The sequence below is a fragment of the Nerophis lumbriciformis genome, linkage group LG27 (assembly GCF_033978685.3).
Source record: "Nerophis lumbriciformis linkage group LG27, RoL_Nlum_v2.1, whole genome shotgun sequence".
In the NCBI taxonomy this organism is placed as follows: domain Eukaryota; kingdom Metazoa; phylum Chordata; class Actinopteri; order Syngnathiformes; family Syngnathidae; genus Nerophis; species Nerophis lumbriciformis.
Genome location: NC_084574.2, coordinates 13,072,501 through 13,100,313, shown reverse-complemented (window position 1 = coordinate 13,100,313; position 27,813 = coordinate 13,072,501). Strand labels below are relative to the sequence as shown.

Sequence of the window (27,813 nt, the reverse complement as noted above, 5' to 3'; positions counted from 1 at the left end):
CATGTTTTCTACAGGGGGATTTTGACTCAGCTCAAAGTCGAACTCCGGAATCACAGACTGATGGGATAGCTGGTTTTCCCAACGCACTGCTCCACCGAAAAGATCCGCCCGCCGCCCAGAGAGCCCTCAACTACCACCTGGCACCACCCAATCCCGCTTTCCCCGCGCATCCTGTCAGCGGAAGAGCTCTCCCCCCTCAGTGTCCAGTCTCAAGGCTGCCTTATCGGGTCAACCAGCCTCAACATCCAGGGATGGTCCAGCAGAACCAACAGCTTAGTCCTGCCTTCCAAGGTGGAGGCCACAACGCATCCTTCTTCAGCGGTCAAATTGCCCCTCATAGAGCTGTCCAGTCGCCTACTTTAGATGGGGCGGAGTCTGGAGGAGTAGAAGAAATGGGTAACTCCATCAGGACTCCAATGGGCCATGTTGGTGGACACCACCCGAATCTGTCACAGCACAACAACAGAGTCAACAGCTTTGGGGAGGATGGACAAGACGGAATTATGGGAGATGGTCTTGGTGAGTTGTTGGGGAAGGGAAATTGTTTAGAAATTGTACTTCCTTCTAGAGAGGCTAGGGGCCACTATATAAGGGAGTACAATGCCAATCATGGAAGAGTGGTTAATTAAACGTTTTCAGAAAACTCTAAAAACTACCCCATGTTGAGCAAAATCATTTTTTGTCAGACTATGGAAATGTATTTAAGAAGGTGATGAAATATATTACATGGCATTCAATTATAGTCAGATTTTAGTTTTGGCTGCAGTGTACGCTGCACTAGCCTGTACAATTCCGCTGAAAATGTTTAAGTTTTCCTTGTTTAGAATTTTGTTGTAAACAAATCTCACCTTTTTTTGTACAAAATACTATTTCTTTTCACATTATTTAAAAAAAGAAAGCAAAACAAGAAAAACTGACAGCCAACCCAAAAAGAAAAAAAAACATTTCACACATCGCCTCATTATTATATTGTAGGTGGTGCTGCACTCCATTGCCTAATATAGTCAAGTACAGGTTTCCACATATCTACAAAGTCCTCTGCCCTTCCTCGAATAGTTTAAGACATTTTTTTCAACATGACATGGTTTGTCATTTCCTTTATCCGGATTTAAATCTTTTGGCTAAAATCACCAGGACAAAACCTGTTTGGTGAGGGTACATGAAATCCAACAATTCTGGACATGGTCAGGCCCACTTAAAATCTCCCTTTTTTTGTTTTTTAGATTTGTCATTATCTTTTTTCTTTTTTTTTAAACTTCTCATGGTCTTTCTGCCATTTTTCATGGGATGTCCCAGAAAGACTAGGTTAAGTTTACTTGATAACAATGTTTCAAAAATAATCAGTCAAAAACATAGCATGCTCGCTCACTCCAAAGTAAATAGAAAAATAATCCAAGTCAAAAACATAGCATGCTCGCTCACTCCACAATAAATTAATGTGGGTGATAAAGACAAGTGCATATAAATGTGAATTGATTAATGCACCAGTTGATGAATGAGCAACGCCCTGTCATGCCAACAGTGCATGTAAGTCCATAAGTCAACTGGCAGTGTTTTTGATGCCGCTTATTAAGTAAAAATGTTTTTGTATGTTTATAGATTAAACTGCATGTTGGTGTAAATTATAATCCATTTTTTTGGTTGAACCACACTCAGCATTTTGTAGCTTTACAGATGCCATGTCTGAATTGTGATCATTTGTCTACCCCACAGTAAAGTTAATTGCAAATACCTAAGGCTATTCATTACCTGATACTCTTTTTATGAGGATTTATTTGAGGTGCTTTGTGTTGTATTTTCAGGTTGTAGCTATGGAATATTTTAATAATTGAGTAATCTATTAGACTTAGACAAACTTTATTGATCCACAAGGGAAATTGTTCCACATAGTAGCTCAGTTTCAAAGGTTGGAAAAGGTAAGGGTGGAAAGGATAATGCAGGTATTAAGTAGACTAAAAATGTACCACAGTAGCAATATAGAATATAACATATGTAATATTTACATATTATATATACTGTATATAATATATACGGTACTGATATATTATTATATTATATTTTTATACAATATATAGCAAATCCCAACTACCATGTACAATACTACAGTATATGTAACAGCTGCAGCAACAACAAAAAAAGATTATTTGAATAAAACCCATTTTATATCTTTGTGTAGTTTAGTGGAAATAGTTGCAATAAACATATTTCCGCTTACTATAACTTTTTTCTAAAAAATGCGAGTAATCAACATTGAAGTTGCACTTTTATCGTGTTTCCATTAATAATAATAATGAATGTTCCCTTTATTACAGCGGCTGTGCGGAAACTACGTCCACGTATTTAAAGTTCCTGGTTTTACCAATTTGTATGAGTTCCATCTATTGAACGATCAATCAGAGCAACAGAATATGAATCAAATTAATCAGTGCAGCCCTGTTATATTTAATTGAATGGTCAACCTCGACATTGGATGTACTGTAGTGGAAATAATGGTATGTTTAAGGTTTCGTTTAATACATTCTGTAAATTTTATGTAAATCTTTGACCATCACAAATGTTTAAGCTTTATCATAAAGTTGCATTGTGTAACTAATGTCCTATTTGGCTATTTAGACCTTCGGGGCCCCTTGGCTCTCGAGGTCCTGAACCAACAGCAGCAGCAGGCCACCAGGCTCGGGCAGTGGAGTGAAGCAGCAGGCCCTTTCCTGCAGGGTGGCGTCGCCTTCCCAATGCCCCAGCAAATCCCTCACCTTGCTCAGCCGGGCATGACTCGCTTTTCCCATCAGATGCTCCGCGCAGCCAACTGGGGTCTGAGTGCCAACGTGGATGATGAAGCTGGTACTGTTGCGTCCACTGGACCACCTTTCAACAGGTTAGTACGACAATGTGGCCTAATTGTAAGATGTCAAAATGACTGCTTGAGCAATATTGTGTATTCATGGTTTTGCTATTTAGCCTTTTAAACACACTTTCATTTGCCAGATACACGGGCCTCCTGAGAGAGATCCCCTTACAGGAGCCGCCTGAAGCAAGTGAAATTCAACCCCCTCCTCAATCTCGCCTCCTTCAGTATCGCCAGTCCCGTCCCTCGGGTGACCCTTCATCTCCGTTAGCTGCCGCTTCAAATCACGCAGGTCCGTTTCCATCTGGGCCTTACTCGCACGAAAGCAGCCGCGATCATCTGAACAACAACCTTGTCAACGCCGCAGCCCTGCAGCAGCAACCTGTTGGAAACCCCATTTATAATAGCAGTTGCTACCCACATCAGACACAAGCCCACCCTGCCAGCCCCCCTGCATCCCAGGTCAAATACCTTCTGCAGGAGGCCCAGTGGTCTCAGACAGGAGGTTCATCTGTGAGCCCGCCTCAGCAGAACCACCTTGTAGGCAACCAGGGACATGGCCTTCCATATGGACTGCCCATCATTGCTCAACCCAGCAGGCAGGAGCAAGTTCATTTGATGCAGCTTCATCACCACCACCAGCAGCAGCACCAACATCATCATCATCATCATCATCATCAACAACAACAACAACAACAACAGCAGCAGCAGCACCACCATCAGCAGCAACAAACGCAGCAGCAGCAGCAACAACCTCAGCAAAGTCAAGACCAGGAGTCCTACCACTCACTGTCCCCTAGATCATCCGCAACCACTGCTCTGCACAGTGTAGACGAGGTGGGTGTGACATCTATTTACTGTACTGAATTCTTGCTTTATTGACAACAGATGTCATTATGATATATTTAGGAGTGTCAAAGTATCGCGTTAATCACAATTATTAATTGCTTTTATTAGGGGTGTAACGGTACGTGTATTTGTATTGAACCGTTTTGGTACGGGGGTTTCGATTCGGTTCGGAGGTGTACCAAACCAGTTTCCACACGGACATATTAAGTAGCCGCTTCCGCTTCCTTCTGCCCCTGTCTCTGTCAGTACTCTACACAGCACCCAGCATTGTCCCACCCACACAACCATCTGATTGGTTACAAACAGAGCGGTAACAGCCAATCAGCAGTGCGTATTCAGAGCGCATGTAGTCAGTGCTTAGCGTTTAGCTTGTAAGCATCAGGCAGCGGACTCTCCCCAAATGATAATAAACCCCTCCCAGTCAACTACTAGTAACATCACTATGAGCCCGTTGACCTTCTAGAAATATAAAAGGCAGCTCAGCTCGCTCGCAGTCCTGGCTTGAGGTGAAGGCTAATTCGCTTTTAGCGTAACGTCAGCTCATTTTGCGGTGCGTGTGTGTGTGTTACGGACAGCAAAGCCCTGTCTGTCTGTTATTTCACTTTACATTTTTCTGTGTTGATTGAGCTGTGTTGAAGCAGCAAAAAAGGACATGATGTTAAATGAAGAGTTTCTGTCTCTGATAGTTGATATAATAATGTAAGTGCATCATTAAGCCTACATGAACTCCATGGTGTTCAGGGATGAATAGTCTCTCCTATTGCTATTGTACTATTTTTTTCAGCTATAGTTACATTAATCATTAGTAATGCAGCAGCCTAGTTTTGAATGGCAGGGTCCCTGCTATCTCATGTTGATAAAAATATAACATTTACATAATAAAAATCAACTACAGGCTTCCCAAATGCTGTAATAAATTAAGCATGATGAGTTGACTTGAAACTGTTTAATGTTGCACTTTTTATATGTAGAAGAAAAGTTTTGTCATTTTATTTAATCTGAGCAACAACTTGAGGCAGTTTAATGTTGATTAACGTGAGCAGAATTATTATAGTGTTCCCAATGTTAAAAGGATAAAGCCATTGTTTACAAATTTGCTAAATAAATAACCAAAAAATGTATATTTTGTTGTTTTCTTACTGTACCGAAACCGAACCGTGACCTCTAAACCGAGGTACGTACCGAACCGAAATGTTTGTGTACCGTTACACCCCTAGCTTTTATTCAGTGTGTTGTTTTTAAATCTAATTTTTAATCTCTAACATACTGTCTTTGTATGTCTACAAGTTACCTCGCCCTCTTATTGCATTTGACTGAGAGTGATAACACTACCGCCTTGCGGCACAAAGATAGCATGTTGCCACTGTGAAAAAGAGGTCTCACTTAGCGGTTTTAAAGGGGAATTGCACTTTTTTGAGGGATTTTGCTCATCATTCACAATCCTCATATGATATTTTTATGCATTCTAACTCATAAATAAACACTAGCAAAAGTCAGCTAACAATGGAGCTAATAGGAGTCGCTTCCTTCTGCCTTTAAAGCGCTCTAAAAACATCCAAACCCCTCCATTAACGTTTTATATACACACTTTAAGTGTATATGTAATGTAGTAACAGTAATAATAACATGTAATATTTACATACTTTGCTCATATATAGCATACGGCGGCGTATTAAGTTTGAAGTTGCATAATGCATTACAAAATGTACAATACTACTCTTGGCAGACCTCACAAGAGCCAACGACGACTACTTAGGGACAAATGATGATCCAGAATTTTTTTTTTAGCCTGTTTAACGGAAGATGAGCTACAATTTACAATCTGTCTGAGTTACTAAGATATTCAATTGTGCCTACAAGCTGTGCTCTCAGTACAGAGTGATCGTTTTATACTCAGAGCCTCATACAAGACGTAGGTGTTACTATCATGGTGTGTTCAAGGAACGTTGATCAGAGTAGGACGCCACAACACCTGCCAGAAATGATAAAAAAATAATAGATTGTATTTCTTGAACACTTCATTTAAATTAGCCATAAAGTACAAACCAATATTTTAAACAATAACAGCTTAGCCATTAAAACTATAATATAAAAGCTTTAAAAAAGATACTAAAACACTATCAGTGAAGCAAAGGAAACCCGAAAACATGCAAAATAGTGTGTTTTGTAACAGTATCTATTTTGTTTTAATTTAAAAAAACAACAAAAAAAAAAACCTAAGATTTTAGCGTGTGTATGAGTGCTTTTTGAGCACATTCAACAAAACCACGATCATATTAACCGTTGTATGTAATTTTCATATTGTTGCATCTCTAGCCTAGTGTTATGGTCATGTGACAATTGGGAGGGTGGAAGGATTTGCTTTATTTTGTTGTCAATCAATTAAGCTTTATTGCAGACTCCAACATCCAAGTAGACATACAATCACATACAGTACATAAAACTAAAGAATACAGTATAAAAAGCATTATCACAAAAAATATTAAAACAGTGCTTGTGCATATTCAGTAACAAATATCTAATAAATAAATAAAAGCAGCAATAAAAAAATATATATACAGTACAAGCCAAAAGTTTGGACACACCTTCTCATTCAATGCGTTTTTTTTTTTTAATTTTCATGACTATTTACATTGCAGATTGTCACTGAAGGCATCAAAACTATGAATGAACACATGTGGAGTTATGTACTTAACAAAAAAAGGTGAAATAACTGAAAACATTTATATTCTAGTTTCCTTTGCTCTGATTACTGTTTTGCACACTCCTGGCATTCTCTCGATGAGCTTCAAGAGGTAGTCACCTGAAATGGTTTTCACTTCACAGGTTTGCCTTATCAGGGTTGATTAGTGGAATTGCTTGCTTTATCAATGAGGTTGGGACCATCAGTTGTGTTGGGAATGAGAAGGTGTGTCCAAAATGTTGGCCTGTACTGTATATACTTTAATAATGTGTCTACACATTCTATAAAAAGCACAGATACCAGTGTTTCTATATATACGATTGGTACTTAACAGAACTACACCTAGGATTGATTATCTGTATAATAAAGTAAAGTTAAAGTACCACTGATAGTCACACACACACTAGGTGTGGTGAAATTACCTTCGGCATTTGACCCTTCCCCTTGTTCCACCCCCTGGGAGGTGAGGGGAGCAGTGAGCAGCAGCGGTGGCCGCGCTCTGGAATCATTTTGGTGATTTAACCCCCAATTCCAACCCTTGATGATGAGTGCCAAGCAGGGAGGTAATGGCTCCCATTTTTATAGCCTTTGGTGTGTATAATAAGATCATTCTCGGACCCCTGCAGTCTACATATAAACTTAAACTTCAGTTTTCTCAGGGTGGCGTGGAAGGTGTTTATCCCGAGATCACAAAAACGCTTGATGGCACTACTACCCCTGGGCTTTCCGAGCAGGATTCTGAGACAGTCATTATATGCAACCTGGAGTTTGCGCAAGCTCTCTTTTTTTTTTAACCTCACCCAGAGGTGCCACTGTGCTGTTATGTTTAGCTATCTGCATATTACATTCATTCTCCTTTGTCTGCTTTTACATCTGGGTCTCCATTTTCCATCTTCTGTCTTGTGTACAGTATGAACCCAGAGGTCCAGGCCGGCCCCTCTACCAACGTCGCATTTCCTCCAGCTACCCAGATGACCCCTCCCCTGCCAATGCCCACAATGCCATGTCCCAGCAGCCCCAGGAACACCCCCATCCGCACATGCAGCCGCAGCACCCGCATGCTCCCTATGGTTACCCCTCACATGAGGTCTGGCCCAGTAACGGCGGTGGTCCCGGTCAGTTCCAGAACATTCCGTGTAACGGAGGGGGGACCCTCGCTCATCATCATCGAGAGCTTTTAGGTAGGGACAAGCCAGAGGTGTACAGTATTGTCTTCTTGAGTTCCGTATTTTCCGGACTATAAACCGCTACTTTTTTCCCCAAGCTTTGAACCCTGATACTTTAACAAAGGTGTGGCTAATTTATGGATTTTTCTCCGCTAACGCCCATAATGTTTCGTATGCAACGAACTAACACAGACTGAAAAGGTGCGTTGTTATTTTTGCTATGGTGCCATCTTTTGGACGAATTTGCTCACTGTAGAAAGTCTACAATATTTCCTTCTAATTCGTGCCTTGAACCGAAAGTATAAGTGCCATTCCGTCTATTAGTCATCAGTAGCGTTTCTAACCTATGGATTCTTCATTTTACCTCCAATGGAGGCAAAATGTATGTTTTATAATATAACTAAAACAATTATTTCTTACTAAATAGTAGCGTTTTCATGCATATGTCTGCATGCTATCATTATGTAATCAAGCTGGCGTCATTAGTCTTAGACTTAGACAAACTTTATTGATCCACAAGGGAAATTGTTCCACACAGTAGCTCAGTTACAAAGGACAGAAAAGGTAAGGATGGAAAGGATAATGCAGGTATAAAGTAGACTAAAAATGTACCATAGTAGCAATATAAAATATAACATATGTAATATTTACATATTATATAAATACAGTATATAATATATACTTATATAATATATAGAATATATAACAAATCCCAATTACCATGTATAATATTACATTATATTTAACAGCTGCATCAAAAAAACCGCAGCATAAAATAGAGAATAGATCCAGCAGAAAATATACATTATAAACAAAGAGAGGTAGCTAACATAGAAGCGGTCAGGTAATAGACAGATATCATCTATTGCTGTATGGTGAGTGATTAGCTAATATGCTAACACATTTACAAGTGTCTGTTAGTATTATTACCTTTAAATGGCATTGTTTTTGTATTGTTTGTTTCACAAATTCCTCAGTAAATTCACCAAAACGTTAAAGTGCCGTTATTGAATCGGTTTAACAGATTGGAGAGCTTGCTTCCGCGGCTAGTGGGTCCATGACAATGACTTCTGTTTTGTTTGATCAACCGTTTTACTGCCGTGTTACAGGCACCGTTTGGAAACAATTAAAGTATATGAACAAACGTGTAAAGTCTCAATTTGCAACGTATGTATCTGCGGCTTATAGTCCGGTGCGGCTCATATACGGAAACATATGTTTTTCTTCTAGCTTCAGGCTTACCGTATTTTTCTGACTATAAGTCTGTTTTTTTCATAGTTTTAGCCGGGGGTGCGACTTATACTCAGGAGCGACTTATGTGTGAAATTATTAACACATTACCGTAAAATATCAAATAATATTATTTAGCTCATTCACGTAAGAGACTAGACGTATAAGATTTCATGGGATTTAGCGATTAGGAGTGACAGATTGTTTGGTAAACGTATAGCATGTTCTATATGTTATAGTTATTTGAATGACTCTTACCATAATATGTTACGTTAACATACCAGGCACGTTCTCAGTTGGTTATTTATGCCTCATATAACGTACACTTATTCAGCCTGTTGTTCACTATTCTTTATTTATTTTAAATTGCCTTTCAAATGTCTATTCTTGGTGTTGGGTTTTATCAAATAAATTTACCCCAAAAATGCGACTTATACTCCAGTGCGACTTATATATGTTGTTTTCCTTCTTTATTATGCATTTTCGGCCGGTGCGACTTATACTCCGAAAAATGCGGTATATACCCGTGCACTCTATAGTCTGGAAAATACGGTAATGGTGTTGCTCAAAGTGTCGTATTGTTTCTGTTCTTAATTTTTCCCCCTGTGACCAGCAGCTTCCAAGGCCTTGCGTCAGATAGAAGAGCAGGTGAAGGCGGAATCCACAGCAACACAGCAGCCACACCCACACCCACACGCGCTCAGCTCCCTTCAGAACCCTGGACAGTTCCCTCCCCTCATGCCCAATAATAACAAGCAGCAGCCACAGCAGGCTGCCACGGAGCCTGTTCAAGCAGCCCCGAATTTAAACAAAGCCCCCACCATGTCCTATGCCAGTGCCCTACGTGCCCCGCCCAAAACTCGAGCCATTCGCCCTGAGCAGGCCAAAAAGAACAGCGACCCACTCTCGCTCCTGCAGGAGCTCAGTATAGGAAGTTCAGATGGTAGCAATGGCTATTATTCCTACTTCAAATGAGTGTCATCCCTACCACGTATTATTTACATCTTAAAACATACTACAAATACCAAAAAAAAAAAAAAAAAAAAAGGAAAATCCTTCTAAAAAATAAAAAAAAAAATAGTGCAAAGTTTCTATCAGTAGGTTTGTTTTCTGCGTTTTGTTCCATTTTAACCTTTTTATTTGAAAACCGTTATCTCCTGTTTCACATATCTGTGAAGAAAAAAAGTATATATAATGAATGCATTACTGGTATATATACATAGTCATTATGTATATATGAACATATATACTTATATTATCTACACTTGTATATGTACGTAATGCTTAAAAAAAGTTATCAAAAAAATATAAAGAGAGACTCTGTTGGCCACTTAGCTTCCCTGCATTTTTACTTCCAAGATTGAAGTCGGTTTTGATGGTTACTAAACAATCGTGTTGGCTTTTCTGTCAAGAGCGTTTTCCTCACTTCAAAGTCTGGCTTTTCATACGGCCCCAGTTGTTGTAATGGCCCTAAGCTAAGTGGTCAGCTGACACAAAATCTACATGGAGAAGTGTATAGAAGTAGTTTCCTTTTAATCTGTACATATAAAGAAAATAAATGACTGAATTGTATGCCACAGACAATTCCTTTTAAGTTATTGTAGACCATCACGTTTTTAACAAGTTGGACACGCTGGACAGCCCATTCGCCCTAATCGGATTGCCTGAAACATTATCCGTTCGTGTAAGAAATGTTCATTATTAGCTCCTTTTGGATATCCCAGTTATTTTTAATCATCAGCTAAAAAAAAGATCATGTGCAAATGTTTTTTACCCAGCCATTGTCATTGTTTTCTGTATTAATAGTACCCACAAAGGTGCCCCCCTGTATTTTATCGGATTCTACAGTTTTATCCGGACTTAACAAACCCTTCAGGGAGGTGGTCAGGATGACTTCTAAAGGGGATATGACATGTGCAATGGGCAGCAGGACAAGGAGGTGCGGGGCTTTTGGATGGTTTGTGAAAGTGAGCGGAGGGGTGACGGTGTGGCGTTGGAGGCCACTTTGAAACACTGCCAGACAAATATTTAGTTTTGATTTGGAGGAGACCAGACAAGCCCTGGGAATTTGCGAAGTGAAACGTTTGTGGCTTTAATGGAAGATCTAGCGGGCGAGATTTGTGATTAGTGCTCCTGGTTGTTGTTTTCCCGACGAGACAATCTGCCGACAATGTGCATATGATATCCTTGAGCTTTTAGAACATCTGCATTCTTACAAAATTAATAGTAATGCATTCATCTGTTTTAGTATGTTTGAATTGGTTCATAAATAGTTTTTTTTCCCCATTTGGTTCTATTCTTCCCCTTCCTTTTTGCTTGTCTTTGCAGCTAAATGACTTTTACCGCTTTTCTATAAATGGTCGACAGTTGGATGATGTTCATATGGCCCCATTCGTTGAGGTTTACCAGACACATGAAACGTGACAAATTGGGGGGGAGTGTTTGCACTATACACTTTAGCCACCAGATAGCAGTAGAGTGTCGAATATCTTAAAATTCCGACTTTGACCACAGCGCCAGTTGCTATGTCGAGTGGCGCTTTCCATCATTTTCAGCAGACTGCATTGAAAATCCGCCCAAGAATGGGGTCATATGAATCCCTTCCTTACTGTACATATGAAGAAGAAAAAAAGATACTATCTTTTTAGGTTTGAAGGAGCACTCCTGTGGTACTTTAATGTCCCTTGCCTGTTCGGCCCAAACTAGTGACGTCATCCCACTGTGCCATGATTTTCACACAGCAGTACAACTTCTTAAAATGTGAAAAAGTGACCTGCTTAACCCGTGGTTTCAGTTACATTGTAATTTAGAGGTCCAGATTTTTTTCATTTTTTATTTTTTTTTGTCACTGAGCAGTATAGCGCTGATTAACATACGATGTAAATATGCATTTTTTTAGGTATTTACAAACCCTGAATTTAGGGAGCGCTTCATTTTTTTGTAGATGCCGTTCAAACAAAGAGGTTTGTCCTTTTAATGCAAATTCACACAAAAAAATGGAGTCTGGATATAGACGTCAAACTCAATGTTCTTGCTGGCATACGGCTGATACGAGAACTTGTTGGTTGCACAACTTTTTTTTTTTTTTCCACTGTACAATACTTTTGTGCCACATTACAGCTAAAATACTACAATCAACATGAATATTATTTCTTTTTATTGCATGATCCTTTTTTTTTTTCTTTTTTTTTTTCTTCCAATCCCTGTTTTTATTTTATATCAATTTTGGGTGGAAAAAAACCGGACTTTTATTCAACTCTCTTACACATTCAAAATCTTTCGGTGTATTTGTTGTGTATGATGTGACATTATAAACCAGCTATTCTATTTTTTACTAAACATGTCATGCGAAATGTAACGGTCATGTATGTTTTGTGTGTTCATCCAAGCATGGCTCAAGCTGAGGTTGCTCCCTTTAGTGTGTCTGATGAAGCCTCGTGAACGCTCGCTGGCTAAAACTTGTGCAATACTAATATTTCACTGCTTCTCCAGCTCCACTTTATTTGAACTCTTAAGACGGAAGACATTGAGCCAAAGACTATTAAAGAGATGGGTATTTTTTGTTCTGTTTTTATTTTGCTGATTCCCTCACTTGTTTTTTAGGTTGACTGATGAATTTTGCTTGGCCACCCTTTTTGTCGGGACAACATTTGGTTGCCTTTTGAAGAACACAATGCGAGCGAGTTGTGAGTGACACACGAGGGGAGCAACAATTGGCCCAGCCGGTAGAGATCAGTGTGTCCATCTATTTCTGTCATCCCCCTTACTCTCCTGTGTTCTTCCCTGCAGTAAGTCTGTACTGGCACACCTGTTAGCCCCGCCCATCTGCCCCACTGGCTCCTCCCATGTGGGTACCAAGTACTGTTCTGTTTCACTCTTCTCCATTTCAATTGATGGTGGTTATAATAAAGGATTTAGGCTGTGTTTTAAAGGTTATTTTCTTTGCTATTCGTTTATTAAAGTGTTTTTATTGAAACTTGTTTGATTTTATTTTTAAATCTCTCATACTCTGAATAAATAAAATAATCGAAAATATCCTCAGTAATCCAGACGTTCATTAGGTCTTCAACAAATGATGTAATTGTTTATTCTTATAGCCAGACCTGTTTGTTTCCGTACCTGATGGAGAGTTTGTCACGTGATGTCAACCTATTAGTATTTTTATTGAAACTGGGTTTTTTTTATTTTTAAATCTTAAATACTCTAAATAAGATAATCGAAACTATCCTCAGTAATCCAAAGACGTTCTTTAGGTCTTCAACTAATTATGTATTTTTTTATTTCCGTACCTGACAGAGTTTGTCACGTGATGTCAACCTATTAGTGTTTTTATTGAAACTTGTTTTTTATTTATTTTTTAATCTAAAATACTCTTAAGAGAACCGAAAATTTCCTCAGTAATCCAAAGAAGGTTCACTAGGTCTTTAACAAATTTTGCAATTTGTTAATCTTATAGCCAGACCGGTTAATTTCCGTACCTGGCGGAGAGGTTGTCACGTGGTGTCAACCTATTAGTGTTTTTATTGAAACTTGATTTTATTTTAAAATCTAAAATACTCTAAATTAATAAAATAATCAAAAATATCCTCACTAAGCCAAAGAGATTCATTCGGTCTTCAACAAATTATGTATTTTTTTATTTCCGTACCTGACAGCGTTTCTCACGTGATCTCTACCCATTAGTGTTTTTATTGAAACTTGTTTTTATTTTTAAATCTATAATACCCGCAGTAATCCAAAGACGTTCATTAGGTCTTCAACAAATTATGTAATTGTTTATTCTTATAGCCAGACCTGTTTGTTTCCGTACCTGATGGAGAGTTTGTCACGTGATGTCAACCTATTAGTATTTTTATTGAAACTGGGTTTTTTTTATTTTTAAATCTTAAATACTCTAAATAAGATAATCGAAACTATCCTCAGTAATCCAAAGACGTTCTTTAGGTCTTCAACTAATTATGTATTTTTTTATTTCCGTACCTGACAGAGTTTGTCACGTGATGTCAACCTATTAGTGTTTTTATTGAAACTTGTTTTTTATTTATTTTTTAATCTAAAATACTCTTAAGAGAACCGAAAATTTCCTCAGTAATCCAAAGAAGGTTCACTAGGTCTTTAACAAATTTTGCAATTTGTTAATCTTATAGCCAGACCGGTTAATTTCCGTACCTGGCGGAGAGGTTGTCACGTGGTGTCAACCTATTAGTGTTTTTATTGAAACTTGATTTTATTTTAAAATCTAAAATACTCTAAATTAATAAAATAATCAAAAATATCCTCACTAAGCCAAAGAGATTCATTCGGTCTTCAACAAATTATGTATTTTTTTATTTCCGTACCTGACAGCGTTTCTCACGTGATCTCTACCCATTAGTGTTTTTATTGAAACTTGTTTTTATTTTTAAATCTATAATACCCGCAGTAATCCAAAGACGTTCATTAGGTCTTCAACAAATTATGTATTTTTTTATTTCCGTACATGACGGAGAGGTTGTCACGTGGTGTCAACCTATTAGTTTTTATTGAAACTTGATTTTATTTTAAAATCTAAATTAATAAAATAATCAAAAATATCCTCACTAAGCCAAAGAGATTCATTAGGTCTTCAACAAATTGTACAATTTGTTAATCTTATAGCCAGGCCTGTGTTGTTTATTTCCGTTCCTGGCGGAGAGGTTGTCACGTGATGTCAATCTATTAGTATTTTTATTGAAACTTGTTTTTATTTTTAAATCTAAAATACTCTAAATAAGATAATCGAAAGTATCCGCACTAATCCAAAGACGTTCATTAGGTCTTCAACAAATTATGTATTTTTTTGATTTCCGTACCTGACGGAGAGGTTGTCACGTGATGTCAACCTATTAGTGTTTTTCTTGAAACTTGTTTTTTTTTTTTTTTTTATCTAAAATACTCTTAAGAGAACCGACAATATCCTCAGTAATCTAAAGAAGGTTCACTAGGTCTTTAGCAAATTATGCAATTTGTTAATCTTATAGCCAGACCGGTTAATTTCCGTACCTGGTGGAGAGGTTGTCACGTGGTGTCAACCTATTAGTGTTTTTATTGAAACTTGATTTTTTTTTTTAATCCAAAGTACTCTAAATTAATAAAATAATCAAAAATATCCTCACTAAACCAAAGAGATTCATTAGGTCTTCAACAAATTGTGCAATTTGTTAATCTTATAGCCAGGCCTGTGTTGTTTATTTCCGTTCCTGACGGAGAGGTTGTCACGTGATGTCAACCTATTAGTATTTTTATTGAAACTTGTGTTTTTATTTTTAAATCTAAAATACTCTAAATAAGATAATCGAAAATATCCGCAGTAATCCAAAGACGTTCATTAGGTCTTCAACAAATTATGTATTTTTTTTATTTCCGTACCTGACGGAGAGGTTGTCACGTGATGTCAACCTATTAGTGTTTTTATTGAAACTTGTTTTTTTTTTTTTTTTTAATCTAAATACTCTTAAGAGAACCGAAAATATCCTCAGTAATCTAAAGAAGGTTCACTAGGTCTTTAACAAATTATGCAATTTGTTAGTCTTATAGCCAGACCGGTTAATTTCCGTACCTGGCGGAGAGGTTGTCACGTGGTGTCAACCTATTAGTGTTTTTATTGAAACTTGTTTTGTTTTAAAATCTGAAATACTCTAAATTAGTAAAATTATCAAAAATATCCTCACTAAGCCAAAGAGATTCATTAGGTCTTCAACAAATTGTGCAATTTGTTAATCTTATAGCCGGGCCTGTGTTGTTTATTTCCGTTCCTGACGGAGAGGTTGTCACGTGATGTCAACTTATTAGTATTTTTATTGAAACTTGTTTTTATTTTTAAATCTAAAATACTCTAAATAAGATAATCGAAAATATCTGCACTAATCCAAAGACGTTCATTAGGTCTTCAACAAATTATGTATTTTTTTTATTTCCGTACCTGACGGAGAGGTCACGTGATGTCAACCTATTAGTGTTTTTATTGAAACTTTTTTTTTTTTTTTTTTAAATCCAAAGTACTCTAAATTAATAAAATAATCAAAAATATCCTCACTAAGCCAAATAAGTTCATTAGGTCTTCAACAAATTGTGCAATTTGTTAATCTTATAGCCAGACCTGTGTTTATTTCCGTTCCTGACGGAGAGGTTGTCACGTGATGTCAACCTATTAGTGTTTTTATTGAAACTTGTTTGATTTAATTTTAAAATCTAAAATACTCTAAATTAGGGCTGCAACTAACAACTAATTTGATAATCGATTAATCTGTCGATTATTACTTTGATTAATCGATTAATAATCGGATAAAAGAGACAAACTACATTTCTATCCTTTTTATTTATAAATGATTGATTTATATAGGCTAGTAAGGTAAAGTTTTGTACCTGACAAGTTTCTGATGAAGTCTGCAGAAGCAAGATAGCCGAAACTTGTCAGGTACAAAACTTTACCTTACTAGCCTATATAAATCAACCATTTATAAATACACATTAGTAGGCTAAATGAACCTCTTCAACATATTACGTTTCTATCCTTTCCGATATTTTATTGGGGAAAAAACAGCATACTGGCACCATACATATTTTGATTATTGTTTCTTAGCTGTTTGTAAATGTTGCAGTTTATAAATAAAAATTTATAAAAAAATAAAATAAAAAAGTAGCCTCTGCGCATGCGCATAGCATAGATTCAACGACTCGATGACTAAATTAATCGCCAACTATTTTTATAATCGATTTTAATCGATTAGTTGTTGCAGCCCTACTCTAAATCAATAAAAAATAATCAAATATCCTCACTAAGCCAAAGAGGTTCATTAGGTCTTCAACAAATTGTGCAATTTGTTAATCTTATCGCCAGACCTGTGTTGTTTATTTCCGTATCTGACGGAGAGGCTGTCACGTGATGTCAACCTATTAGTGTTTTTATTGAAACTTGTTTGAATTTATTTTTATCTAAAATACTCGAAATAAATGATAGAATCTCAAATATCCTCAATGTTATTTTATCCTTTTACCTACTTTTAACTAACTAGCTAATTAATAAAACCCTGAATACGAGTCCCAGAATGCATTGCGTTCGTGGGGGTGGGGGAAGGGCGCTGTCACTCACGAACCTTTCCCATGTTCCTCCACTGATTAATGTATTTTCTTATAAGGCCGAGAAGCAGACACAAGTTTTTATTTTTTAAGCTTCTACCTACTTAAACTATTACCTACGTAAACTTGCTAGCTAATAAATAAAACCTGTTAATTAACTAGCCAATTAATAAAACCCTGGATACTAGTCCCAGAATGCATTGCGTTAGTGGAGGGGCACCGCCACTCACAAATATGTCCCTTGTTCCTCCACTGATTAATGTATTTTCTTTTAAGCCCGAGAAGCAGACACAAGTTTTTATTTTAAACTGCTACCTACTTAAACTTTTACCTACTTAAACAATGTAGCTAATAAATAAAACCCGGATACTGCAATTCCCAGAATGCATAGCGTTCGTTGGGCCCGCCGTCAAGAAGCTGACTCATGTTCCTCCACAGTTTCACTCCTAAGCGGTCGTCTCAACTTCTACGGTAATTTTATGACATTTAAAAACAACAACTCATGTTACAATGTTCAATTGTTCCCTAAAAAGTGTTTTTCTAAAACGTTAGCACGAGATTCACGTCTGCTAATTAGCTAGCACCTGGTTGTATCAGAAGGTATTGATGGAAGCCCTTTAGGGACAAAAAGGCAGAGCGCTACCTTGGAAAAGTGTACTTGTTACAAGTTATTATTTTTCAGTCCAAGGACCTCGCGAAAATTGCTGCCTCAATACAGAAAAAATAAACTTTGCTATTCTCTGGTCACTTAAGGCGTGTAGTCCTTAACTGTGACCCCTTGAGGAAGCTGAGCTTATTTCATACATGACTATCCATCCATCCATCATCTTCCGCTTATCCGAGGTCGGGTCGCGGGGGCAGCAGCCTAAGCAGGGAAGCCCAGACTTCCCTCTCCCCAGCCACTTCGTCCAGCTCTTCCCGTGGGACCCCGAGGCGTTCCCAGGCCAGCCGGGAGACATAGTCTTCCCAACGTGTCCTGGGTCTTCCCCGCGGCCTCCTACCGGTCGGACGTGCCCTAAACACCTCCCTAGGGAGGCGCTACTACTATATATAAAATCGTTTAACTATTTATTTTTTAATTGTATCAGTTTGTGGCTATTATAAGGCATATTTCAGAAGATATGCATTTTTATAGCATGTTTTATAGAGATGTATTAATGTTTAAAAAATGACTTCTGGGTATATTGTATTGATCAACTAATATTTATTTACAATTTATTCAAGATGTTAAATTGACTCATCTTATTTTTAATACATCTAAAGCAGGGGTGCCCATCGCGTCGATCGCGAGCTACCGGTCGATGGCGGAGGGTGTGTCAGTCGCTTGCCAGCCAGGGTTTAAAGGGGAACATTATCACAATTTCAGAATGGTTAAAACCATTAAAAATCAGTTCCCAGTGGCTTATTATATTTTTCGAAGTTTTTTTTCAAAATTTTACCCATCACGCAATATCCCTAAAAAAAGCTTCAAAGTGCCTGATATTAACCATCGTTATAAACACCCGTCCATTTTCCTGTGACGTCACATAGTGAAGCCAACACAAACAAACATGGCGGATAGAACAGCAAGGTAGCGACATTAGCTCGGATTCAGGCTCGGATTTCAGCGGCTTAAGCGATTCAACAGATTACGAATGTATTGAAACGGATGGTTGTAGTGTGGAGGCAGGTAGCGAAAACGAAATTGAAGAAGAAACTGAAGCTATTGAGCCATATCGGTTTGAACCGTATGCAAGCGAAACCGACGAAAACGACACGACAGCCAGCGACACGGGAGAAAGCGAGGACGAATTCGGCGATCGCCTTCTAACCAACGATTGGTATGTGTTTGTTTGGCATTAAAGGAAACTGACAACTATGAACTAGGTTTACAGCATATGAAATACATTTGGCAACAACATGCACTTTGAGAGTGCAGACAGCCCAATTTTCATCAATTAATATATTCTGTAGACATACCCTCATCCGCTCTCTTTTCCTGAAAGCTGATCTGTCCAGTTTTGGAGTTGATGTCAGCAGGCCAGGGAAGCTAGGGTCGATATTCTTCTCTTGATCATCTTCGGTGGCATAAGGGACGGTGTGAGCCAAGACATCCAGGGGGTTTAGCTCGCTCGTCTGCGGGAACAAACTGCCGCCATTGCTTGCCATGCTACCGAGGTCCTTTGTCCCTGAATAGCTCACACACTCCGGCAGATTCAATGAGGGTCTGGCGGCAGATTTCTTTGACTTTATCGTTGGAAATGCATCTGCTTTGAGTGTCGCAGGATATCCACACATTCTTGCCATCTCTGTCGTAGCATAGTTTTCGTCGGTAAAGTGTGCGGAACAAACGTCCAATTTCTTGCCACTTTCCCATCTTTGGGCCACTGGTGCAACTTGAATCCGTCCCTGTTTGTGTTGTTACACCCTCCGACAACACACCGACGAGGCATGATGTCTCCAAGGTACGGAAAACAGTCGAAAAAACGGAAAATAACAGAGCTGATTTGACTCGGTGTTTGAGAAAATGGCGGATTGCTTCCCGATGTGACGTCATCGCTCCGAGAGCGAATATTAGAAAGGCGTTTAATTCGCCAAAATTCACCCATTTAGAGTTCGGAAATCGGTTAAAAAAATATATAGTCTTTTTTTCTGCAACATCAAGGTATATATTGACGCTTACATAGGTCTGGTGATAATGTTCCCCTTTAACAAAAATAGACCTAAAAATGAGCGATCATCAATCTTCACGAATATGTCACTTTTGTCACTTGATTGACATTCAAGGCCCCCGAGGGTCTTGTAAGATGACGCCGGCTGCTGCGAGCTCATTATTAAGAAAAAATGACTGACAGGAAGGCGAGAAACACTTTTTATTTCAAGAGACTCTCACGCCGTACCTGCTGTCGAAACTCTAAAGATCGACTGCACAGTTCCTATCTTCACAATAAAAGCGCTGCTCCATCCTGCCTGCGCTAACAAAATAAGAGTCTCAGAAAGCTGGCGAGCACAAGCCAACAAGTATTGCCGTCAATACACATCTTGTAAAGCAGGGGTCACCAACCTTTTTGAAACCAAGAGCTACTTCTTGGGTACTGATTAACGCGAAGGGCTACCAGTTTGATACACACTTAAATAAATTGCCAGAAATAGCCAATTTGCTCAATTTACCTTTAACTCTATGTTATTATTAATAATTAATGATATTTATCTTTGTGGAAACACTGATCATCTTAATGATTTCTCACAATAAATATACTGTATATAGAAACAGATAAATATCAATATGCAACACTTTATTTTGATATTTTCTCTAAGTGCACATTTTTCAAATTGAACATTTTCAAATGGTCACTTCTAAGACAGTCTTGTGAAATCACAATATCCCATTTTAACTAGCTAGCCCATACTTGCCGACCTTGAGAACTCCGATTTCGAGAGGTGGGGGGTGGGGCGGAGCGTGGTTAAGAGGGGAGGAGTATATTGACAGCTAGAATTCACCAAGTCAAGTATTTCATATATATATATATATATATATATATATATATATATATATATCTACATCCTGAAAATATGCAAACAAAACTGTGTTTGGATAATTGATACTTCAAACTTGCATAAATAAATATTAAGGAATGTAACATAACTTGGTTTCTGAGAGCTTCAAAATGTAGTGAATAAAATGCTAAAGTTGTTGATAAACAAGCAATTATTTTAATAATTAAATATGGTAATTTTAAATGAATTATTATGATAATTTAAAATTAATTATTTCAAATATGTTTATTTTAATGTAAAATTCTATGGCTGGATGTAATAAGGAGTCAGAAAAAATAAAAATACAATTAATTTGGATGTTTTTAGCAAAATATAGTAAAAATGTATTTAGTTTTTTTTTTTTTTAATTAATAAATATCTATTTATTTTTAGGTAAGATAAACATAATAATACAATGTATCTCTAGTCTGGATGATTTAGTTCTTGTCACCCTGTTGTCCTCACTCAGGTCCGCATGGAGCTGGAGGGGGCGTGGCCTCCAGCTCCGGCTGAAAATCGGGAGATTTTCGGGAGAATATTTGTCCCGGGAGGTTTTCGGGAGAGGCGCTGAATTTCGGGAGTCTCCCGGAAAATTCGGGAGGGTTGGCAAGTATGAGCTAGCCACTAACATTTTTTAACAAATCATGAATTACTTTGACCATTTTTGTACAAATAACTCATGTAAAATACAAAAGTCAACTCTCAAATTTTTAAATAAATCATGTCACACTTTGAACTGGACAACAAATCTGTTATGTTTCTTTGTCAGTTAGTGAAGACCAAGTCTTTAAAATATTTTCTTGGATTTTCAAATTCTATTTGAGTTTTGTCTCTCTTAGAATTAAAAATGTCGAGCAAAGCGAGACCAGCTTGCTAGTAAATAAATACAATTTAAAAAATAGAGGCAGCTCACTGGTAAGTGCTGCTCTTTGAGCTATTTTTAGAACAGGCCAGCATTTTACTCATCTGGTCCTTACGGGCGACCTGGTGCCCGCGGGCACCGCGTTGGTGACCCCTGTTGTAAAGTGTGTAAAAAGGAGTATGGAAGCTGGACAAATAAGATGCCAAAAACCACCCACTTCCATGTGTTAATGGACAGAAAGAAGGATTTGTTTCTCTCCATTCAAAAATGTGGACGTTATCATCATTACTGTCTGATTCCAATCAATGCAAGTCATCAGAATCAGGTAATACACCAACTTATATTCTTGTCTTCATGAAAGAAAGGAATCTATATGTGTTAAACATGCTTGTATTATCATTAAACACCTTTAACTTGTTAACAAAAACCTCTCTTTCATAAATAAATATAAATGATGTATATGAATGAGGTAGATCCCCTCGACTTGATCAATTGAAAAGTAGCTCGCCTGCAGAAAAAGTATGGGCACCCCTGATCTAAAAAATGCAAATATCATGCTATGACATGTCTTTTTCTAAAATGTTTAAATCAGTCATCCATTTCCAAACACATGCATTATTTGCATTCCTAATATGATGTTCATTTATTATTCCGTAAAATCGTTTACCGTATTTTTCAGACTATAAGTCGCAGTTTTTTTTCATAGATTAGCCGGGGGTGCGACTTATACTCAAGAGCGACTTATGTGTGAAATGATTAACACATTACCGCAAAATATCAAATAATATTATTTAGCTCATTCCCGTAAGAGACTAGACGTATAAGATTTCATGGGATTTAGCGATTAGGAGTGACAGATTGTTTGGTAAACGTTCAGCATGTTCTATATGTTATAGTTATTTGAATGACTCTTACCATAATATGTTACGTTAACATACCAGGCACATTGGTTATTCATGCCTCATATAACGTACACTTATTCAGCCTGTTGTTCACTATTCTTTATTTATTTTAAATTGCCTTTCAAATGTCTATTCTTGGTGTTGGCTTTTATCAAATACATTTCCCCAAAAAATGTGACTTATATATGTTTTTTTCCTTCTTTATTATGCATTTTCGGCCGGTGTGACTTATACTCCGGAGCGACTTATAGTCCGAAAAATACGTTAAGTATTTATTTTTCATTTGTATCCGTTTGTGGCTATTATAAGGCATAATTCAGAGGACATGCATTTTTACAGCATGTTTTATCGAGATTTGTGAATGTTAAAAAAATGTCTTCTGGGTATATTATATTGATCAACTAATTTTTATTTACAGGGCTTTGTGGGCAGAATAGAGGTGCTACCTCTATTGCAGTGGTTCTCAAATGGGGGTACGCGTACCCCTGGGGGTACTTGAAGGTATGCCAAGGGGTACGTGAGATTTTTTTTTAATATTCTAAAAATAGCAACAATTCAAAAATCCTTTATAAATATAAATAAAAACCTATCTTTTTTTCCAAATAGCTCAAGAAAGACCACTACCAATGAGCAATATTTTGCACTGTTATACAATTTAATAAATCAGAAACTGATGACACATCGCTGTATTTTACTTCCTTATCTCTTTTCTTCAACCAAAAAAGATTTGCTCTGATTAGGGGGTACTTGAATTTAAAAAAAAATCCCAGGGGGTACATCAATGAAAAAAGGTTGAGAACCACTGCTCTATTGCACCATTGTTAGAAATAGGCTAGTTGGGATTTTGCTAAAGTTCATTAAAAAGCATAATACAAAAAAAACGTATGCGTTCTTGCCTTACATAAGGATTGTGAATGATTGGCTAAATAGAAAAAAAAGTTAATACCCATTTTTAATAATTTTTCTACATCACTGTGAACCTGCTGATGCTGTGGTGAAAGTGAGTAAATTATTATATTCAGGGAAATTAGAAATTTCCAGTCATGTTTTGCTCCCTTGGTACAAACCAGCGGTGTGAACGCCTCACTCCCAAACACCAAGGCAATTTTCCCAAACATTTATTTTTCATTAAAAAGTCACACACACAGAATATAGGACATTCCAAAGTCAAATCACATGCTTTATTTGAAAGACAATACAAAACACTATCACTTAAATCCAGGCAAACTGCCAAAAAAGTATACAAAAAAAATCAACAGCCAATCTTTCTAACTGTTGTGGCTGTCACTTCCGTACAGTCGCTGACCAATGAAAACAATGCATCGCCAAACTTGATAACCGTAGAAACAAAAACTCACTAAATTAAAGGACAATCCAACACGCAGCTGTATCTTAAAGAGGACCTATGATTAATTCAATCTTGGTCGTGAAAGCATCAAATCATAAGAAGGTTCATGCATTTTGACGGGAGTTTGCACACAGTTTGAGATGCCTCTTTTCAAGCAGTTTTTTGCAATTGGCTACGTGAGGTGGAACCACTTATTTTAGACATTAAAGGCCTGATTTACTAAGATCCAATGCAGCTGAGAGAGGCTCCAGTACCCCCGCGACCCCGAAAGGGACAAGCGGTAGAAAATGGATGGATGGATGGAAACACCACGTGGTCAACAGTGATTTACTAAGACTGCAATTTAAAAGTGGTTCAGACCGCCCTTTTTAAGTGAGGATTTTGCTTGTACTATACGGGGCATCACCACGGAGACACTTTTATTTCTTGCACATTCATGTTAACATGCTCCCACCTGTGGCGTTTTGCTATGTTTTCAAACAAGCAGGATACATCTACCACTTTTTATGGCCTTTTTAGAAGCAGTCCTGCAGAAACCTTTTCTTATGCAGAGTCTTAATCAATCGGAGAGTGTGCAGATGTACCTAATGATGTGACCGGGTGAAACTCACAATTAGAACATCATGCAAAAGTCCATTCATTTCAGTAATTGAACTTCAAATGAGAAACTAATATGTAATAAAAACTTATTACATACATGTAAAATATGTCAAGCTTTTATTTGTTATAATTTTGGTGATCATGGTTGAGTTTTTAAAAACATTTTTTTTGAAATTTTAAATTTGAGGTTTTTCTATTTCAAAAGAAGTCTTGAAATATTTTGAGTTGCACTTTATGAGCTTATGTCTTATATTAGTTTCATCTTGTAAATATAATTGCTGGCATAAACAAACCTCTGCACGTTACTCTAATTTTCTGAGTTTCGCCTGGAAAGTTTTCTTTTGATCATGTCTGGGGAAAAATAGCTGTGAAAATTTCAAGATATAAATTTAAATAGTGTACATTTTCAAAAGATGAATTACTTTTTGTTCGGTTTACTCGGTTTCATTTGCAATCTGGGAACGCCACCAGAAACAAACAAACATGCGGACAGACTCAAAAAAATGTTTACAAAAGTGACTTTGGAGCAAAATTTATGCAAAACTTACACCAAAGCATATCCGACACATTCAATATAGACCAAAAGGAAGTGTTTTGAAAGTAGATTTAAATCATAATAGGTCACCATGAATTTAAGAAGATACAACATGTGTATTAATCAATCAATAACAATTTGCTTGAAACACCAAGCTGCTATATTAATTCACCCCATAAATAGATATGTCATTGTTGTTAAATAATTACAATAACAAATCTAACACTTAATAATCGAGCCCATTTTCATCTTGGTTTCTGTAATACTGTATTATTGATTTTTTTTACGCAATTGAGTGTTTACTTGTGTAATCCAAACAAAAAGAAAATGAAAAGAGGAATAGTCCTGTAAATATGTACATGATATCATACATAAGGCCGCAGACTGCATGCACTTTAACAATGGCATATCATCAAACCTGGCCGCGGTCACACGATCATAGTTTGTTAATATGAGTAGTTTGGGGAAGAGACACAACTTCATGTGACTGCATTCACTCCATTAGGTATCAGGTAGTCAATACCAACACTGTATCAAAACGTTTGTCTTTTTAACTCAACTTTTTTTTTGTAGTGCCAGTCAGAAGGTGTTTGTTATTGTGGATGGTGTAGAACTGCACTGCAACCTGAGCAAAGAATAGATTCCAATCCGGGCTTTTCCTTTATATCGCACAATGATAATAATATCGTACCCAGTGCGTTTACAATTGCAATATATATCCAGCCTGTTTCCTTGTAAATGAGGGGCGTATCCATCAACAGGTTTAAGAGATGACATCTCACTTTTTATTTACTGTAAATATTTCAGAAACATATGCAAAAGACTAGGGCTGATGTTCGAAACCGATTTTCCCGGTTGTTCGATAAGAAAAGAACCGATTCCATAGACTCGAATCCCTTTTTGAGAACCGGTTCCCGTTATCGAGGCCACTATAGTAAAGAAAAAGAGTTGGTTCTTTATTCGAATCCCTTGGAACGAATCCCAAATGGGCAATGTTGTAAAGCGCTTTGAGTATCTTGAAGGTAGAAAAGCGCTATACAAGTATAACCCATTTATCATTTATTTAAGCCCATTTGATTGTAGACTCTTACTGACACCTTGTGGCGATATGAAAATACTACGCCTCAATAGTTTGGGCACTTCCGGGTTGACGACGTCAGTTAAGTTCATGAGACAATTGAGAAGTAGACAAGTTGTGTTAGCTCTTACAAGCCTTGGAAAAGATAAGTCTGTAAGTAAACTGTTTAACTTGTTTATGTAACTCAATATTAAGGTGGAAAGTGGTTACATTTGATAGTAAGATGTTTATTGAAAAACTATTTTTGTGCACTGTTTAATGGATGTTTTGAGGACTTAAAATGGCTGCCAGTCGTGTATTTCCACCATCGAAATAGTTTCGACACTCAGAAGTATTTGTTTGATGATAGTACAGTATATTTGTGTGAAGCTAATATTTACATATTGTGTATTACATTTCAGTATGTTAATTGAATCACATAGCTTATACATTTGTCATTGTGTGTATTTCAGTTTAAAAACATAAATAAATAACAGTCCAGTGCAAGACAAAAGTAAAGATAGGAAAAGACAAAGCAAGATCAACAACAATAAAGAGCCTTAATGGATTAATCTGCTTTGGAACTTTATTAGACGTCTTGGATTGTTTGTTAGCTGTCTGCCTGTGTGTGTAGTTAGTATGTTCCAATAGCAGCTGAAGTGCACTTTTTGGAGAGCTTTATTATTTTCAATTTTGTGCCCAAGGGACTGATTTTATTTAACACTATATTATTATTTATACACCTATAGTGATCACAGAGACAGGTTGTTTTTGTGTTACTGTATATATTTGTTTTTCTGAAAAATCCCACTTTATACTTTGGGTAACAACAGTCAATATTTATTTATTTGATTTTTCTAGGGGAGTAACAGTCAATATTTATTTATTTTATTTTAGTTTTTTCTTATAAATTAAAAGTGAGCTTTTGTTAAACCAAATATTGTGTTTTTCCCATATACAACAACCTATCTGGATTCGATAAGAGAATCAATAAGGAATCGGTTCGATAAGAGGATTCGATAATGGGCTCGAAGTCGATAATTTCTTATCAAACATCATCCCTACAAAAGACCTACATTCAAGTTGTTTAAAGGTTGAGAGGTAAATTTCCCATCATGGCCATGGTCCTTCCAAGCCACCCCCTCTCTCTTTGGCCAGCTCTTCATACCGAATCCTTCCTCTCTTCACTCCGCTTGCTCGGGCTCAGCGTCCATGCAAGTCTCCCATGGGTTCCTGGGCATTTGTGGCATGGAGAGGATGAGGAGGGCGATGCCGGTGAGAAAGAGAAGGATGAAACCGACGCAGGCACAAGCGAAGGACCAGCTGTAGTAGTACTGGATCCAGATGGTGTCCTCGCTCTCGATCATGCGTTTGACCGACTGACGCATCACTTCCAAGGAGATGAACGAACACAGACCTGCGAGCGGGATGCCAATGAGTCAACCTCTGGTTTAGCAGAGATGGACTGTTTTACCCCCCTGAACATACCTGAAAATGCAAAGAACATTCCAGCAGGCTTGAGAAGGTATAGTCGTCCTTTGCCTTTGCCGGTGCACGAGCCAATCAAACACAGGCATCCCAAGATCATGAAGGCCAAACTGAAGATGGAGATGGCTGCAGCAGAGATGTTGTACTCTGGAACAAGAAATCAATGCGCCGTTTTAGTTAATGTAACTAAAAGGAACAACAACATGGGATTCTACGCCCCCAAAGTTGAACATGTTTTAGTTTTTACAAGGACTGCACGCAACGTTGATGTTATGGCAACCCATGCATTGTATTGGTAAGTTTGCATCCTGAGGAGGAACCAAATGTTCTAACATGGGTCTTTATGGGCAGTTTATTGTTCTGCTCTGTTTTATTTATGTGAGCTCTTAAAAATTCTGTGCCCCAGCAGAGCTCCGCGGTCTGCCAACCAACAGCTACTGGAGGTTTCTCCTTCCAAATACAGTCAGTGGGGCGATCTGTCTTTTTTTGTAGCTGGTGCCAAGCTTTAGAACGTTTTACCTCTCGAATTATGGACCATCACACTTAGATTTGTTTAAGACAAAACTTAACAGTCAATTATTTCGCATTTGGCACTTTAAAGCATATGATTCTCTGACTCTTTGTCTAGCACTTTGCAT

At 37.5% G+C, this 27,813-nt stretch overlaps 2 protein-coding genes and 1 long non-coding RNA gene across 6 annotated transcripts in view; 2 read left to right on the top strand and 1 right to left on the bottom strand.

Annotated features, from left to right (window-relative positions):
• The window catches only part of helz (helicase with zinc finger), a 114,506-nt gene extending 101,760 nt beyond the window's left edge, over positions 1–12,746 (top strand). For 2 of the 3 annotated variants that reach the window (XM_061922850.2, XM_061922851.2), the window contains exons 29-33: positions 15–519; positions 2,614–2,872; positions 2,983–3,679; positions 7,285–7,555; positions 9,384–12,746. In XM_061922850.2, the coding sequence (XP_061778834.2) occupies positions 15–519; positions 2,614–2,872; positions 2,983–3,679; positions 7,285–7,555; positions 9,384–9,745 (2,094 nt within the window). In that variant the 3' untranslated portion in view covers positions 9,746–12,746. The remainder of the gene's footprint in view (positions 1–14; positions 520–2,613; positions 2,873–2,982; positions 3,680–7,284; positions 7,556–9,383) is intronic. The other variant, XM_061922852.2, reaches the window with a different exon arrangement.
• Positions 12,747–16,217: 3,471 nt separating this feature from the next.
• LOC133570149 (uncharacterized) overlaps positions 16,218–27,813 on the top strand; it is a 165,528-nt gene continuing 153,932 nt past the window's right edge. For both annotated transcript variants that reach the window (XR_009810055.2, XR_012051245.1), the window contains exon 1: positions 16,218–17,338. This is a non-coding gene — a long non-coding RNA (uncharacterized lncRNA). The remainder of the gene's footprint in view (positions 17,339–27,813) is intronic.
• Positions 23,251–27,813, bottom strand: part of LOC133570148 (voltage-dependent calcium channel gamma-1 subunit-like) — a 42,963-nt gene continuing 38,400 nt past the window's right edge. Inside the window, exons 3-4 of the mRNA XM_061922856.2 lie at positions 27,176–27,322; positions 23,251–27,104 (exon numbers count right to left, since the gene is read on the bottom strand). Coding sequence (XP_061778840.1) covers positions 26,872–27,104; positions 27,176–27,322 — 380 coding nt within the window. The 3' untranslated portion in view covers positions 23,251–26,871. The remainder of the gene's footprint in view (positions 27,105–27,175; positions 27,323–27,813) is intronic.